General features: G+C 45.4%; 1 protein-coding gene across 2 annotated transcripts in view; it reads right to left on the reverse strand.

Annotated features, from left to right (window-relative positions):
* The window catches only part of Tex2 (testis expressed 2), a 70,756-nt gene that overhangs the window by 39,391 nt on the left and 13,668 nt on the right, over positions 1-17,697 (reverse strand). For both annotated transcript variants that reach the window (XM_005350416.3, XM_005350415.2), the window contains exons 2-4: positions 7,070-7,270; positions 5,629-5,968; positions 3,730-3,977 (exon numbers count right to left, since the gene is read on the reverse strand). In XM_005350416.3, coding sequence (XP_005350473.1) covers positions 3,730-3,977; positions 5,629-5,968; positions 7,070-7,270 — 789 coding nt within the window. The remainder of the gene's footprint in view (positions 1-3,729; positions 3,978-5,628; positions 5,969-7,069; positions 7,271-17,697) is intronic.

Consider the following 17,697-nt stretch of genomic DNA (forward strand, 5'->3'; position numbering starts at 1 on the left):
TGGGAACCAAGGACCTAACAGCTACACTCGCACGTACTCAGTTCCTGAACAATTACCCATATACGTATGTTTTGGTTCGGTCCCCTGGGAAACAGGGTCAAAATGACCTCTTACCTCATCTGATTTGGCAACAGCTCTCCAGTCAATTATTGGTAATAGCCCTTTCGAATAAGCCAATCAGAATAGTCAAAGAACAACCCCCCTTGCTTCTGTGGCCCCTTTAAAAGTAGACTGTACCCGCTATTCGAGGTCTCTCGGCTTCCCGAATGCTGAGGGACCCTGTCGTGACAGAATTAATAAAATCCTCATGCTTTTGCATCGGCTGTGGTGTGTGAGATGGTCTCTGAGGGCGACTCCTTTTCGGTGTTTGGATGCTAGAGTCCAACAAGAGGACTCAGAGAGGAAGAAAGGTAGAGACGCCAGTGAATCTGCAGCCAGAGGTGGAGGAAGCAGCATGAGCAGTAAGGAGAGATGAGGTGACGAACCACATGCCAGAATGTAGATTTTTAAATATGGGCAAATTTAAATTATAAGAACTAGTTAGGAACAAGTCTAAGCTAAGGCGAAGCACTCATAATTAATAATAAGTCTCCATGTCATTATCTGTGAGCTGGTGGTCCTGATGATAAAGTTCTACAGTGATCACTAAGTAAAGATTTTTGGGTATTGTTACCTCAGGTTCAGCTCCTGAGCTCCAGAGACCTAACACTGATCAGCGAGCCAAGTCATTAAGCATTAGGCAACACAACTTAAAGGGAGATGAATGTGTGGCTGTGCTCACAATACTCTGGAGCCCCCTCAGGGACAGAAATGTTTTGACTTTGCTCTATAAGAGGGAGCAGGACAGGGAGATAGCAGGAAGTGGAGGTAAACAGAACAAAGTGTTTCAAGTTCCCTTCTATGAAAGAGGGGACATGTGAACCTGGGTGAACATCTGGGTGGTAGCCAAGTCTGAAAACATAATGGAGCAACTTGAGGAAATGTCAAAGGTTCTTTGTGTCTCTGACCCTGTTAAGGCCCTCCTTTCAGACTTATGATGGTGGAGGTAATATGGACTTTAGGAAATGCCCTATCTTCGGCAGGAAGAACAACATTGACAATACCTAAAAGATCCACCTTTGGTGAGGTCAGAGAAATGGGCACTGCCATACCTTCCTGGTAGGAATTTAACACCAGTGTAACCAATGGGATGGAATTTGGCAATCTTTAACCAAAGCACATGTGCATTCACCTCTGACCTGGTAATACTGCCTTCAAGGTTTCACCACTGAGGTCACTCCCGACAACATGAAAACACACTCACATGCTACTCATCCTGGCACTGCCAGAAACTGCAAAGCATTGGGGAAAACCTTAAACTATGGAACACCCACCCATTGCAGTCTCTGGATCTGTTTAAAAAGAGGAGAGTGAATTCTAAGAATGGATACAGAACAATTTCAGAAAGTATTTGTGAATGGACCAGCAATGCTCAAAGAATATCCACAGTACACTAAACTTTGGGTAAAACAGAAGAGGAAATGATACACAGACAGCAAATCAAATGCTCAGGGCACTTGCCTGTCTGGGAGTGAATGGGGGCAGCAGAGAAATGGGGGAAAACAAATGGCTTCAGATTTTTGGAACCATGTTAGTATTTCATAGGATGGGAATCATTTGTTCAAATCACAAAATTAACATGAAATTGGTAAAGCATCAGCTCTGCTGACTCATACAGTAGGACCATGTAGGACAGGAGCACAGTATAGGACAGGAGCATTGTGTAGTACACAGGAGCACTGTGGCCAAGCACCACTCAACAGCCAGCATCTACCTGAGTTCCATGAGAGGGCACTTTCCTTGACAGTGGCTCATCCTCCAGTCTCCCCAGGTGACCTGGCACAGAGCAGCCAGAAGTTCTCACCTGCCTCTCCTGATGAAATCACAAATTTGTAAGGAAAATAAACAGTAACTATTGTTTGAAGCAACCACCTCAGGGGTTGTTTGTTTCACAGTGATGGTCTACTTGACTAACACCTGACACCCACACCAGACCCTGCAAGAGCCATGATATAGCTCCTATATGCTTCAAGAAGGCCAAGCAGATCTGGGGAGTCCTGCAGTAAAGCTCACAACTTTTCTCAGATGCCTGTCGAAGACAGTGCACTCCCCCCACATTCCCCTGCAATTCCAGCTCCTGGTTTCCTGGAACACAGCAGTTATGATTAAACTAACAAGGGGGCAGGAGTTCCGCTCTTGAGCTGGAGCTTTGGAAACGGGCTCAGGTCATCAGGGTCGTACAGCAACTGTGGTATCCACTGAGCCATCTCCAGGCACTATGTTGTTTTTTTGTTTTGTTTTGTTTTTTTAAGACTGGATCTTGAATGGGCAGTGGTGGTAAACGCCTTTAATCTCGGATCTCTGTAAATTCGAGGCCAGCCTGGTTGACAGAGCAAGTTCCACGACAGCTAGGGCAACACACAGAGAAACCCTGTCTCAAAAAACAAAACAAACAAACAACAACAAAAAAGGATAGGACCTCACTGTATTACCAGGATGGCAATCCTCCTGCCTCAGCCTCTCAAATATTTGGATTACAATAGTGTGGCACCATGCTCATCTGTTGTTTTATTTAATTTTTAATTTTTTTTTTGTTTTATTGAGACAGAGTTTCATTGTATAGCCCTTGGCTGTCCTAGAACTAGCTCTGTAGATCAGGCTGGCCTTGAACTCACAGAGATGAGCTACCTGCCTCCACCTCCGGAATGCTGAGATTAAAGGCGTGTGCTGCCAGTACCTGGCTTTGTTTTGATTTCTAATGTGAGAAAACCATTCAGAAAGATTTTATCAACCTTGTCATAGAGTGCACAGTTCTCCTGTTCTTTTTGGGTTTGATGAGATCAAAATAACTGATGTCCTGGGATAAAGAGAATGTGGGGAGGAGGGAGCAGTCACAGGCAAATAGGGTACTGCTAAAAGAGATGACATCACTCTGAAGTTGTTCTCACGATAAATCTTCAAAAGCAGTGACAGCAGAGGACCGCCTACGGCATCGGACTCTGTTACTACTGACTGTGGCCTTCCTACCTAGAGCCTGTGCTCTGATGTAAACACCAGGCATCACTCTGGTCTCCTTTTCTCTCACATCCTACATCTGTCCATCAGCAAACCAGTGAGTTCCTCCCCCAACCACCCGCTGGCACCCTCAGTCCACCCTCCATAGCTTCCCACCTACTCCTTCCCTCCAGCAACCTTTCTCCATGGAGTCACTTAAGCTTAGAACAATGGCACTCCCTGTTCAAACCCTCGCAGCACACCCTATGTCGCTCAGAACAGACCTGAAGAGGCCTACCCATCCTTGACATCTGCTACCCTATCTCTCGTCTTCGCTGCTGCCCAGTCACACTGACCTCAACGCTATCTATCCCCTTGAGTATCCCAACTGCATTCCAGAAGGGGCCCCTTCTGGAATGTCCCTCTAGCATGTACCACCACGGCTCACTAATCACCTCCTCAAGACCCAGATAACACAAATAGTCCATTGCCTGTAACCCAGCTTCAATTCTTCCTGCCACTCACTGTTCACTTGGTGCCATCTCCCTGAACCTGAGCTCCGAAAGAATTCGTGCCTTTCCATGTCTAGCTCATCACCATGTCTTGGATCCTGGTACAGGGAGGGCTTGGCATGAAACCCTTGCATGTAAAGGTGAGTTTGAGGAGAGCAGAAAGGACCTGGTCTGGTAGCTTTACCTTCTTCCCAGCTGTGGGGCTGCTCTCCGCACTCTGCACAGGGCTCCTGTGGGGGCTTTGGTCGTCCTGGGGCACACACCTGCCCATGTACACACTGTAGTCCAGAAGCACCTTCTGCCGCACGCTACCCACCAGCTCCTTCTGTTTTGGCTGGGACATCATCTCCTCCACGCTGCCTTTGCTGCTGTTTCGGCTATGGGTCAGGTGCCCCGAAGGACTGCTGTGTCTGCTGTGGGTGGGCAAAAGCCCTGGAGTAAGAAGTGACAGCTTTTAATACAGATGAAAAAATGGCCAGGAATAAACTAAACACTTGTGGGTTAAATGGAAAAGCACCTAAAATGCCAAAGATTTTTTAAAAATCATTACCCTGAAAAACACTTTCTACTTTAATGACAGATGATTTTTAGAATAGCTTTTATTCTCAAAGGAATTTTGGAATAAGGGCAGCAGCACAGTAGGCCAGGTGGCTACCTTTTTACTTGCTCCCAGTGATCCTTTATGAAAACAGAAAACACAGCACCAATGTGCTCTCCAGTCAGGGTGCGCCATGAATGGTAACAGAGCACAGATTGGGGGGGGTGCGGCGGTGGGGGGGTTAGGCAGGAAGCTAAAGAATTGTTCATCCACAGCTCAGGGCATTTCAAAGATGCCATCATTCATTCAACAGATCACTTATCACGCATGCTTTCTGGATATTCCATGCTAACCAGGAGAACAAGGCAGAATCCTTGCCCTGGAAATAGGACATGTGGGAAGGCAGGTCACAACTGCCTGTAACAGGCATGGCCCAGAGCTGCTGACCCGGCACTGACATCCCCCCGGGGACACCTGCACTGTCTTCTGAGGAAAGAGTTGCCACTGTCCTTGGCCTGGCAGATGAATGCTCTAGAAAGAGAATAGTGTGTGAAGAGCAAAATTCAGGGAAGTCCCATGAAGAAGAGAAGGACTTTAGAAGAAAGCACAGTACAATCCAAATAAACTTTAGAGTTTAGTTAACAAATAAAAAAAAAATTGAAAAAGACAGCCCAGAACACCCTTCCCCCCCCATTCAAGGACAGGGAAGAAGAGAACCCAAATATGGCATTGTTATTGTGCCCTGCCACGGGACTCTAGATTTCATGGCTAGCTCTTGGTAACACCACACTGGAACTGTGCAGGGAACTCATGGCTTCCACTGTCTCCGAGTTTTATTCCTCCTGCAACCACTTCTGAGTAAACTCGACCTGAGTGCTAGAAACTTGGGATCTCCATCCTTGCTTGGGTCTCCTGAGCCAGAACCTGCACTGTGAGTAGCCAGTAAAATCTATGTCTCCAAGTGATAGCATCTCTGAGAGAGAGGACAGGCCTGAGTCAGCCAGCAGGAGTTCTTCAGTCATGTGGTATTTACAGAGGTACCTGGCCATGGAGATTCAGCACCAGTGTCACCTTCACAGCTGATGACAAGCCAGCTGGGCAAAGGCTGTGCATACATTAACTTCCAGCATTTTAGCCAAAGGCTCAGGATGGGTAACCTTTCTGATAAGTGTGATACTCATGCACAAGGCAGACAGTCTGTAAATCGTCCAGCAGGTGGGCAGTGGCTATGAACCACCATGCTCTGCTCTTACCACTTTCTTCAGACAAGGGTCTCTTGTAGCTGCTTTTATGAGAGTACCAAGAAAAGACACTCCCAGGGTGCCGCCACGGGCTAACCACATATGTCCACAAATGGACATTGGGAAAGATGACTTAGTACAAAGGGCGGCAGTGGCTACTGTAAAAGGTACACGTCATGACGACACACTTGAGGTGGCAGAGAGTAATGAACTGAATTACTGAAGTGCCTTCCTGCCTGGCGCTTCCTCTTACACTTCTCACAAGACCTTTAAACACATACACACTTTGCACAAACACTATTACCTGATTTACTTCCAGAAACACCAGGCTGCTTCTTGAGGTCTGACTTCAGCTTAGATGCCAGGATGAATCTCCTAAACCACTCTTCCTTTTCCCGGCCAGTTCTCCCAAAGAGATACAGTATCGGGTCTCTCTGGCTAGACTTTGTCCCCTCTTGAGGCTGGGGTGGCTTCTTAAGGTCTTCACTTGCCAGCTCTTTCTCAGCGGGTGGCTTCTCCTCATAAGTGTCCCTGTCCGTCTGAGCCTTGGACATAAAGTCATCTTGCCGACCAAGTTCAATGCAAATGGGGTACTTTTTATTCCAGATTCGTTTGCGAGCCAGACTTTTAGGTACAAGATAAATCTATGGAGAAAGACAAATGACGACTTACATATGAAAGACTGCCTTGTGCATCAATATCACATGAATCAGAAATGTTAGCCTTTCTGAGCCTTTGACTAACATGACAGAAGTTAAATTTCTCTTACCACTGTAACCCAACTGTTGAACGCAGAATAAATTTTTAGAAATGACTTGTTATTCCTCAAAATTCTGAAGTGTACATATTTAAGAACTACACATGAGCTATATATATTTTTCATTGTTAGGCAGCAGTAACGGAGTGTGACATTTAAATGATTATTATATGGTCTTGGATACCAACTCAGTTAATGGCCCTAGATGAATATTAAGGTGAGGGAAAAAGTATCTCTCAGTCTAGACAGGAAGTGTAGGTCAATGCTGGGAATCAACTCAAGGATGAATCTACATAGCAACTACTTTACATACTTCCATTACTGTGGAGGAACTTAAAGACCACTCACACTCGCTGTCTGTGTGTAATAGTAATAAATGTATATTTTCCACAAGCATAGAGACAATACCTTATCCAAATGCACTCGTGTGCACACTATGCTGATATTTCACAGAGCCTTTTATCAACACTTGGCACCACAACACATTGCTTTTAGACTAAAAAATCCACTGGTGTTGGTGTTTCTCTCTCTCTCTCTCTCTCTCTCTCTCTCTCTCTCTCTCTCTCTTCTCTCATTTTTTAGGGTATATGTAAAGGTGGCAGGTTGAGATAGGATTCCAAAGATGTAATCCAGCTCAGTCTGATCTCAAACTATATGGCCCAGGCTACATCATGGGGATCCTCCCACTTTGGCCTCCTGAGATTACAGGTTTGGGTCAGCATCCCTGGCCCCATAACCAGAATTTAAGGTAAAAATTCTGAGTGTGGTGAGTTCTTGCTCCTGGAGGTGTGGTCCATGGAGTTGCAGCAGCAGAAGCTCATAGAAATCAGTGCTGCTGGCCCACACAGAGTGGCCCACACAGTTGCTGTCTGGGATGCTGTCCTATAATATACTGCCCCTTAAACAAGATCACAGGGTAGTACAGATGAAAAGATTACAAATGTTTTTCATTCATTCAAGCTCTGCTTCGAGAATTACCCAGACTTACCTTGCTGTCTGTGAGGTCGTAGATTTTCTGGCTGATGTAGGTGACCTCTGGCTTTGTCTCATTGTAGCTCGCCCTCCTGGATATGTTTTTGTTGGGTTTTGAAAGCCTTAAGGTGCCACCCTCAAGCCGGACATAGACTGAGTGTGTCAACGTGGCGTGGTACGTTTCTGGATCATAGTTGTAAATCTCATTCATCCACCCCTGATGGAAAAACACCCTTATGAGTAAGAGTGAACAGTGTGAAGACAGTGAGTGTCCTGGATACCAGGACTGAAACTCACAGTGCACAGTGCTAACTTCCCAATGTTGAGGGCTAAGAAATAATCTGGTATGGTTTTGATGACAAAAAATTGGGGGAGGTAGAATGGTACTATCCACTATCCTAAATATAAGATTCTTTTCTCAAAGTTGCCAAGCAAGGAGACATTCAAGTCTTAATGTCATGGAGCAAGGCTCTTTGCCTAATCTCCCTTGGGAATGAGCACTGGTCTAGCCTGGCTTTTTTCTATTTGTGACAATGTAGCCCAGGCTAGCCTAGAACTTGTGATCCAGTCTGAGTGCTATGATTACCGGTATGGGCTACTACGCCTGGCTCCCAGATGGGCACTGTCTTTAGATTACATTTATTCATTTGTTTATCCTATGTGTCAAAGACAACCTGCAGGCAGAGACAGGTCTTTCCTTCCACCATGTGGGACATCAAATGAATTCTATCGAGCTGGGCAACAAGTACCCTTATCCACTAAGCCATTTTACCAGCACCTAGCATAGTTTTCTAAATGAGCCAAGCTTCTGCTGTGCTCCGCCCACTTGCCAACAATCTTTGAAATTCTGTAGACCGCATTAACTCCTGAACCATTCTGAGACTCAAAACTTACTAGCCTATTTCAGTGACATTTTACAGGTACCTCATGGAAGGCATACAGTGAAGCAGATGAGTGAGGATCAGACAGCAAAGAAACAACCGGGTACAACCAGCGTGTCAGTTACCACAGTAAATTTTTTTTTCGAGACAGGGTTTCTCTGTGGCTTTGGAGCCTGTCCTGGAACTAGCTCTGTAGACCAGGCTGGTCTCGAACTCACAGAGATCCGCCTGCCTCTGCCTCCCAAGTGCTGGGATTAAAGGCGTGTGCCACCACCGCCCGGTTTACCACAGTAATTTAAATGAGTGCAGCGGTGCTCCAGAGACGAACCCAGTCTCGGACTGGTACAAATATAGTCATATGGTAGCTTGCTTTTGTTTTTTCCAAGTTTTAAAGACTTATTTTTAAGAATGTGTGGTTTGCCTGCATGTATCTACCTATGTGCATGCTTGGTGCCTCAGGAGGTTGGAAAAAAGGGTCAAAGTCCCTGGAACTGGAGTCATGGGTGGTTGTGCACCACCATGTAGGTGCTGAGAACCAACCCTGAGTCCTCTGCAAGAACAATAAAAGCTCTTAGCTGCTGAGCCATCACTCCAGCCTAGACTTGTTTGGCTTTTATGTATGTACATGTATATGTCTGCACACACAGATATGTGGGTATTCACAGAGGCCAGAAAAGAACAGCCGATCCTTCAGCTGGAGTTACAGGAAGCTGTGAAATGCTAACTGTGCTGGAGGAGCAGTAACTGCTCCTCCCTACCTCTCCAGGCCTCCACTCCCTTTCTTTGAGACAGGGTCTCATTAGGTTGCTCAGAGAACCTTGAACTTTTGATCCTCTAGCCTTGGCCTGAGTAGTGGGGGTTACAGACCTGTGCCACCAGACCCAGTTTTACACATGGATCTCAAAATTTAGCTTTACACATATTGCAGTGCACAGAACACAAAAAGCATAAAATATAAGCAAAGAGTATCATATATACACATGAAAACAAGGAAATTCATCACTTTGTAATGTGCAGGTGAATACTTGAAACACCTAGAACTGGGAATGCCATTTCCACAGTAAATATGTGAGTCTCTCAGCAGTGCTGACCCTAAAGCCTCAGAGAATGAGGACTCCTCAGAACCCCCTTCATATGTTCATCCATTATCACAACGTGTACCAATCTGTACATCAAGTAAAATGTTAGGTTGATTACAAATATTTTTTAAAGTTTTTTATTTTTTTTAAAATTTATTTATGTGTACAACATTCTGCTTCCCACACACCAGAAGAGGGCGCCAGATCTCATTACAGATGGTTGTAAGCCATCATGTGGTTGCTGGGAATTGAACTCAGGACCTCTGGAAGAGCAGTCAGTGCTCTTAACCTCTGAGCCATCTCTCCAGCCCTTTAAAGTTTATTTTAAGATTTATTTTATTTATGTGTATGAGCATTTTGGTTACATGTAAGCATGTGCACCACTTGCATGTCTGGTGACCAAAGGGGACACAAAATAGTTGTGAATTTCCATATGGGTACTAAGAACCAAACCAGGTCCTTCTGTTGATGATAAAAATATCATCAACAAAATTTGTGCTTAAACAAATAAAGCTTGCATGAAGATCAGAGTGTAGAGAAAGTCACTAGCTAGCCCTAGAGGCCAGGCAGTGGTGGCTTACACCTTTAATCCCAGCACTCAGGAGACAGAGGCAGGTAGATCTCTGTGAGTTCCCTGGGCTAAAAGGCAAACAGAGCCAAGTAGCAGTGGCTCACACCTTTATTCTCAGCACTAGGGAGGTGGAGATAGAAAGTGATAAGGTTGGGCTGAGAGAGAAATATAAGGCAGGAGACAGATCTCAGGGCATTCAGTCTGAGGATTCATAGAGACAGGATCTTACCCATTTGGTCTGAGCATTTGGAAAGTTAAGAACTCCAGTGGCTGGTTGCTCTGCTTCTCTGATCTTTCAGCTCTTAGCCCCTAATATCTAACTCTGGGTTTTTATTTATTAAGACTAACTAGAATTGCATTACATCCTTTACACAATGCTCTTAAGTACTGAGCTGGGCCATCTGTCCAGCCCCAGCAGTTGATACAAAGATTTTTAAAGGCGTCCAGTGGCTGGGACATATCTATCTCAGTGGTAGAACACCAAAGAGTGAAGAATTGGGCCCTTATCATATTAGCCTATTAGAATGTAAGAGGTATCATCATGAAAGGGCAGCCCCAGTACAAGGCAACAATCACCCTTATCTGCGTGAGAGGTGAAGCTTATGAACCAGTCACACAGATTTACACAACTCAAGAGACTTGTTCTGCATGAGCTGGAGGATTTCATTCTCCTCTCTCTGAGTTACTGACTATGAGCAGCACTTACTCCCAAGCACAGTTATGAGCAAGCAGTGCTTACAGGAAGCAGTGCTCATGGGAACGGGATAGTCTAACATCTGAAAATGAACCAGCAATCCAAGAGGCACAAGCAATCCCCAGCACAGAAGGACTGAGCAGATTGACTGCCAGAGCATCAGCTGGGGTAGAAGTAACTGTGTGCAAAGTGTAAAGTGTTCTTAAATTACATTGTTTGGAAAGTATGATGAAAATATGGCTCAGCAGATTTAACCTCTGATGAACAAAGATTAGAAGTCGTTCACTCCTATCTGATGTATCTGGCTGCAATGGTTTACCATAAACCCCTGAAAAGAACGGTCTTCCACTAATATCAGTATTAGGGGTCCTAGATGAAATCTGGGTGCTTGTGACTGAGGCCAAGGTTTAATGTCAAGTTTCATGTGCTCTGCCACTGATTTACTCTTCCCAGAAGAACAAATTTTACTGTTTTCAACATTCAGGAGTATAGTTTCCTAGGAATGGTGGCTGCAACTATCTAAATCTCAGCAGTCAGGCTTCTTTGTTTGAGTTGAAGGTCCACCTAGAATGTAGTGTTTAGAAGTATCAACCGAAAGTATAAAACATACTGAACTGGTAAGAGAAATGACAAAGAATTTCTAGGTGGGAGTCCCCTCTGTATGCTGTGAATACCACTAGTTAATAAAGAAACTATCTTGGGCCTGCACAGGGAATAGAGGTAGGCAGGGAAAACTTTAACTGAATGCTGGGCAAAAGGAGGCAGAGTCAGGAGAAGCCACGGAGTCTCCACCGGAGACAGACATGCTAAAACTTTGCTAGTAGGCCACAATCTTGTGGTGATGCAGATTAATGGAATTAATGGAGACGGGTTAGATTAATATGTAAGCCAGTAAGAAGCTAGAGCTAATGGGCCAAACAGTGGTTTAATACAGTTTCTGTGTGATTATTTCAGGGCTGAGCAGCCAAGAACTAACAAGTGGCCTCCTTCAACATAAAATTCTTTTGTATCTTTAAACAGATTCTGAATTTCAAGGGCTCCTGTGGCAGCAGTGAACAGGGAAGGCACCTTACTGCCTCAAAGGTGGCCAAATGGTGATTCTGTGATAGAAGATTACACATCAGATTATTTTACTAACATAAAAATGAACTTACAATTAAAATAAATTCCCAAACAGCAAAAAAACAAATATTACAAGGTTTTTGTCTTTTTCTTTCTTGGTTGTGTGTGTGTGTGTGTGTGTGTGTGTGTGTGTGTGTGTGTGTGTGTGTGTGTGTGTGGGCATGCATGCACACGTATAATATTAGGAAGTATTCCTTAGCTTTTCTTCACCTTAGGTTTTGAGACAGGGTCTCTCACTAAACCTGGAATCTGTTGTTCAGCTAGAATAGCTGTCCCAAAAGACCTAAGATCTGTCTGTCTCTGGCCCCCAGTACTAAGTTACAGACACGCACTTCCGTGTCTAGCATTGTTTTACATGGGTAGTAGAGACATGTGTCCCCATGCCTGTTCTACAGTATTCCACTAACTAAGCCACCTCCCCCACTTCCACCCCTCCTTTTGTAACATGGGGTCTCATCAGGCTGGTGACAAACTTGCAGAGATCCTCCTACTTCTGCCTCTAGAGTACTGGCATTAGTGGCATGCACCACTGTGCCAAAAGTCTTTTTCTTAAGTTTGTTATTAAGCTGAATTACATCCATTGTTGCAATGAATGCTGACTAAATGTTGGCTCCATCTTGCATTGTAGGGATCAGTAACAACATTGTCATCATGTGTTGAAAGTGAATCATCCCAGTTCCTGAGAGCCAGTGTCTATACATTTCCAACTCCATGTTCAGTGACTTCACCCCAGGAGCCTGCTTGGTCATGGCGGAGATTTTTACATGAGAGGAACCAGGGGACAGTACAAATCAAGGATCTGTACCCCCCCCACCAGCCAATTTTCTCCATCTGTGTGTGTGTGTGTGTTGCCGAGGACAGGACTCTTTGAGTCTGCTGAACAGGCACTCTACCACTAGCAGTTTACCTTGAACCCTTTACCTCCCCCCCCCCGCCTTTTTTTTTTTTTTGAGACAGGGTTTCTCTGTAGCTTTACAGCCTTTCCTGGTCCTGGAACTAGCTCTTGTAGACCAGGCTGGCCTCAAACTCAGAGATTCGCCTGCCTCTGCCTTCTGAGTACTAGATTTTGGAATTAAAGGCGTGCGCCACCCTTTACCCTTTATTTATGTTCTTCAATTTGATTTGTTAATGTTTCTCTAAATTTATGAGGGTAAATAATCTAGTTTCATGCAAGGCCTTTAGTATTAGTAAGCATCCTAAGTTCGGCTGGGCTGGAAAGATGGCACAGTGGTTAGACAGCAGGCTGTCCATCCGTGGACTCAAGTTCGGGTACCAGCACCCACATACGGTGGCTTATAATCACCTGCAACTTCAGTTCCAGCGAACACAGCAATCTCTTCCAAAGGCAGCTGTATGCGAGCACACCTACTCACACACAGTCACAGACACAATGAGAAGTAAAGCTTTGGGATTGCAGGATGGCCCGTGATTGAGAGCATCGGTTCCCCTTGGAGAGGACCTGAGTTCAGCTGCCAGCACTGACATCAGGTGTCTCACAACGACCTATAAACTCCAGCTCCAGAGATCCAGTGCCCTCTTCTGACCTCCAAGGGCAACTAAACTCTTCATTTCTCTTTTCCGGACATTTGTGTAGAATTTACATTATTAATTCTATTTGAGAGACTTTGCAAATGAACTTAGAGCTTTCTTTGTAATAAAGTTTTAAACCATGAATTTAATTTCTTTAACTTCTAATGGACTAGTCAAGTTATGTATATGTGTTGTTTGTTTTTTTAAATAAAGACTCATCTTGCACTTGTGATTCTCCTGCCTCTGTCGGCCTCCTGAATATAGGGATTACAGGAATGTGCCACCAGGCCTGCCTTATTTGTTATTAACTTTTTTCTTTTAAAGTTTTTCTTTTTTTTTTTTTTTTTTTTTTGGTTTTTTGAGACAGGGTTTCTCTGCGGCTTTGGAGCCTGTCCTGGAACTAGCTCTGTAGACCAGGCTGGTCTCGAACTCACAGAGATCCGCCTGCCTCTGCCTCCCGAGTGCTGGGATTAAAGGCATGCGCCACCATCGCCCGGCTTGTATGGCTTCTAATTAAGTATTAAACAAAGGCGTTTCAAAGAATTTATTTCTACTAAGTTTTGAACGTCTGGCCATGTGATATTTCACTGCAATCTTTGGGTTTGTGTATGTGTGGGTTTGCCAGAGTGGAGGCCAGGTTAGGTTATATAGTCATATAAACATCACAAAATGCTAGGTGTCCTGCTTTGTCACTTGCGGCCTTATTCTCCTGAGACAGGGTCCCTCAACCCCTGGGGCCAGGCTGGCACCCACACCTTGCTTTTTTTAAAACGGAGGCTGGAGAATCAAAGCCAGGTCTCATGCTTGCACTACAAGAGACCATGTCCCTCTCTGAACTTCCCATGTTTAGAGAGTCTGCGGTGACAATCCTCTTTCAGTCCTGGTAATCTGCACTTCTCTCACAGCGGCATATCATTAAACTTTGACTACTGCTACAGCACCTTCTAAATTCTACACTCGCTGAAATACATTACATGCTGCATTTTTAAAATCTCATTCAATTGGAAATATTTTCTAACTTCCCTTCCACACACTCTTTAGAAGTATGTTGCTTAATTTTCAAACGTTTGGGAATTTTTATGACCCTTTTCTGTTGCCGACTTCCAGTATAATTACACTATGGTCAGAGAGCATTCTCTCTATAATTTCTCCTTTGTTAATGAGTCAAAATATTGTTCACTTCTTTCATTTGAAGTACTTTTTGATGACATCATTGACCTGAGATTGTTTGCCATAGTCCTTAGACACTGCACAGCTGCGACCAACCACTTTATGGGGTCTCCCTTCTCCATTCCCCCAGTTTCTTGTTGCCACCAACCCTAATTTGGTTGACTATGGTACTAAGTGCAAAGCCTTCCTCCAACTTAACACATCTAGGCTTATCACATTGGATGTAAACACAAAGATGGACTTGGCACTAGCTTCATGAATTCCATGTGCTCAGGCATCATGGATGAAAGTGGTCTTCAAGACCTCTTCTAAAGCAGAATTGACGCCCATTACAGCTCCACCAGAACAGTAGGTTATAGGTGAGGCTAAATCCTGAAACCCAGGGCAGAGAGAAGGTAATTTCTTTTTTTCTTTTTCTCTGGGGTTTGGGGATTTGGGACAAGGTTTTGTGTAGCTCTGGCTGCCCTAGAACTTGCTCTGTAGACCAGGCTGCCCTCAAACTCACAGATCTGCCTGCCTCTGCCTCTCAAGTTCTGGGATCAAAGGCGTGTGTCACCATGACCAGAGACAGTGTAACTTTTTTTTAAAAAACACTTGTTAGGTTTTATGTGCCAGGATATTTCTAGCTTTAGCTTCTTGAGACCAGGTTCTTATTGTGTACACCAGACTGACCGCAAGCTCAAGATTTGTCAGTCTTAACTTCTCTACTGCTGGGAATAACCTAGCATTTAGACCTGCACAGTTAAATTCCAAGGTTAGAGCCACGTACTGCTGTGCTTAGATTATTGATAACAGTTCTATGTACTGACACTGAGTAGAGTTTTCTCCAAATGTATTCTCTCTTCAAACACATTATCTACGGAGAAATCTCTATCAAGTTTTTACCTTATTTCTTTGCTTTCCAGGTTGGGAAAATCAGATAACTGACCAGAGGTGTGAGAGTTGGGCTCACATTGCCTGTGTTTCACAGGTCGGGCATGCTGCCTGCACTCTCTAACAAGCTGCAGATCAATACTATTCTTGTAACAGGTGAACAAAGGCAACCTTCCTCACCATGCTTCTGGGAGCTGGTTTGTCACGGAGCACCAAGCCCAGGAGCCTGAAGGGTAGGCCCCTCCCGAGCTCTGGCTCCACTCAGTAGGACGCAGTTCAGTCATCAGAAAGCAGTTAGCCTCTGCTGACAGCTCTGACAGATACGAGTCAGCCTCTTCACTGGCCAAATACCAGGACAACCTGATTCAGAGGAACAAGAAGGAAGGGTGTTTGGACCCTAACTACACAGAGCAGAACCACGGAAACCTTACCTGCCAAGCACTCTGCTGTGGTGAGGTAAGGAGGCCAGCAGAGAGCCCAAGCGATGCCTCACCCCTCAGTGCCCCCCACTTCAATGTCCATTCAGCATGACCCAGGCCAGCGCTCCTCCCACCCTCAGATGCCCAGCTGTGGTGGTTTCTTCTTTTTTCCTTCCCTTCCATCTCCAGATTTCCTCCATCCTGAAATGACATGTTCCTTTAATTCTGCTCACCAGATCTAGTTGAGGCTAACGTCCATGGCTGCCAACACAAACACACATCACCCATGACCAGGATTCGGATTGGGCGCGCACTGTAGATAAGCATTTGTTAGCTGCAGGAGACCCTATCACGCACAAATTGGATTCTGTGAAAGGCTGCTGATAAAATGCCCTGAGACTTCCGCAGTGCCAGAGGAACAGCTCAGGTTCCAACCCTGCCTCCAACACCTGCCAGCTACAAGGTGGGCGCTGCTCAGTCCTCAGACCCCCACCTTTCCATCCTGTAAGAGGGCTCAGCCTTCCTCTCTGTCTTCCTCACCCCAACTCATATTCTATGCGCAAACAACATTTCTCCATGCTGACAGTACTTTTGGGAGCAGAATTCACACAATAAAAATGAACAAGTTTTAAGCATATTACTAATAAATATTCACAATAGTGCCTGGTACCTAGGCTCATATCGTGTCCCAGGAACTTCATGGCATTATCTTTTGCGCATGTGTTTACCTTTGTCAACTCCCTAGGACCACACATGCAACAAGGCTCACAACAGTAATGATCTGCTTCTTGATCGAGATTGGGACAGCTGGGACATGCCTCAGGTCTATCTGACCGAGATGCAGCCTCCTATCACGGCCCCATGACATGGTCCGATAGTCTGGGCAGTGCCTTGTCACCCTTCAGGTCATAGCTAAGATGACATCTCTCCCAGGAAGCTACCTTCATTCCCCACTGGACCGGTTAACTGGCTGCTTTAATTAACTGAGCTGCGAACTCCATAGAGCAGGCAGAACAAGGTGCACCTCAGTACTAGCTAATGCCTCTTGACTGACCATATGAATGAAGCCTGATTCAGAAAGTAGCTATGAGGATTAAATGAAGTCCTTAGAACTCACAAGCAGAAGGGCTGGAGTTCCCCCTCCCCACACCAGCCCTCAAGTACAGTGTCCACTGCACTTCTGGGGACATCAAAGGAACAGCTGAGCAACTACTTGGTCACTGTCCTCAGGGGAGGAATAGAAGTGGAGGTGCATAACGTTTCGTGGTAAGAAAATAAGGAGCCCAGAGCAAAAGGAACTGCTGCCGGATCACAGTAGACAGGCAACCCGGGCATGCACTGGCCTTGCTCAGGTCAAGATGCTGTCCAGACTCAACTCTGATCTGCTGCCCCCAGAGTCTACCCCGAGATACCCCAACACTTCAAACAAGATCTCCCTTGCAAAATGCAATTTCCCAACACAAATCGAATCACCTTTTCCTACAATAAGTTTGTCAACATTCCCCCGGGACTTGACTTACTCCCTCGATAAGCTGCATGTGAAATTTCCAGATTTAAACAGTCAGATATGCAACCTTGAGAGCAGCACAGAGCCCCACTCTGTCCCCCATGCAAACTGCTGACCCCTACTCACCTGTCCTCACATTCTTCACCCTAAACTTACCAAGTAAGGTATTTCTCCAGCTCCATTTTGTTATGCAGCATGGGCGTGGGCATAAAGATCTGTGACACACAGCTAGTGCCTCACTCCAAGAGCTGCCATCTCTCCACTCACACTACTGAGATGTCAAACAAGCCTCGTTTCTTTCTGAACCTGGAACCGTTCTAATGGAGACAGCGCACGCCTCGGGGACAATGACCTAGTCAGCAGGCTGCAGCTATCTGGCCCGCAGTCTGGTCCTGTGAGGGCGTTTAGAAAAGGTTAGAGGTTTCTTCAATTCTCTGCTAGACTCAGAAGCCATGTTTGGCTGGCCGTGCAAACCATAACCTAGAGAGGGATCCATTTAATTCTGGGAAAGATTAAAAGCTACAATTAACCTTTTGCAAAATAATGAAGTCTAGAGGAACTGTTGTGCTCACTCTCAATCACAGTGCCAGGGAGGTGTTCAAGGCCAGTGCTCCCCCTGCTCAGCTTGATGTTGAGCTAAGCGAGGAAAGCGTTGATCCTCTGGCCCCAGGAAGCAACGAGAGTCCTCTGCGTGGTGCCTGGGCTGACACCAGAAACACGGCAGCATGTTATTACCCTGCGGCTGCACTGGCACAGGGACTTGCTTGTCACTCGGATGCCTGCTCATCCCTTCATCTA

This window comes from Microtus ochrogaster, chromosome 7 (genome assembly GCF_000317375.1).
Source record: "Microtus ochrogaster isolate Prairie Vole_2 chromosome 7, MicOch1.0, whole genome shotgun sequence".
NCBI lineage: Eukaryota > Metazoa > Chordata > Mammalia > Rodentia > Cricetidae > Microtus > Microtus ochrogaster.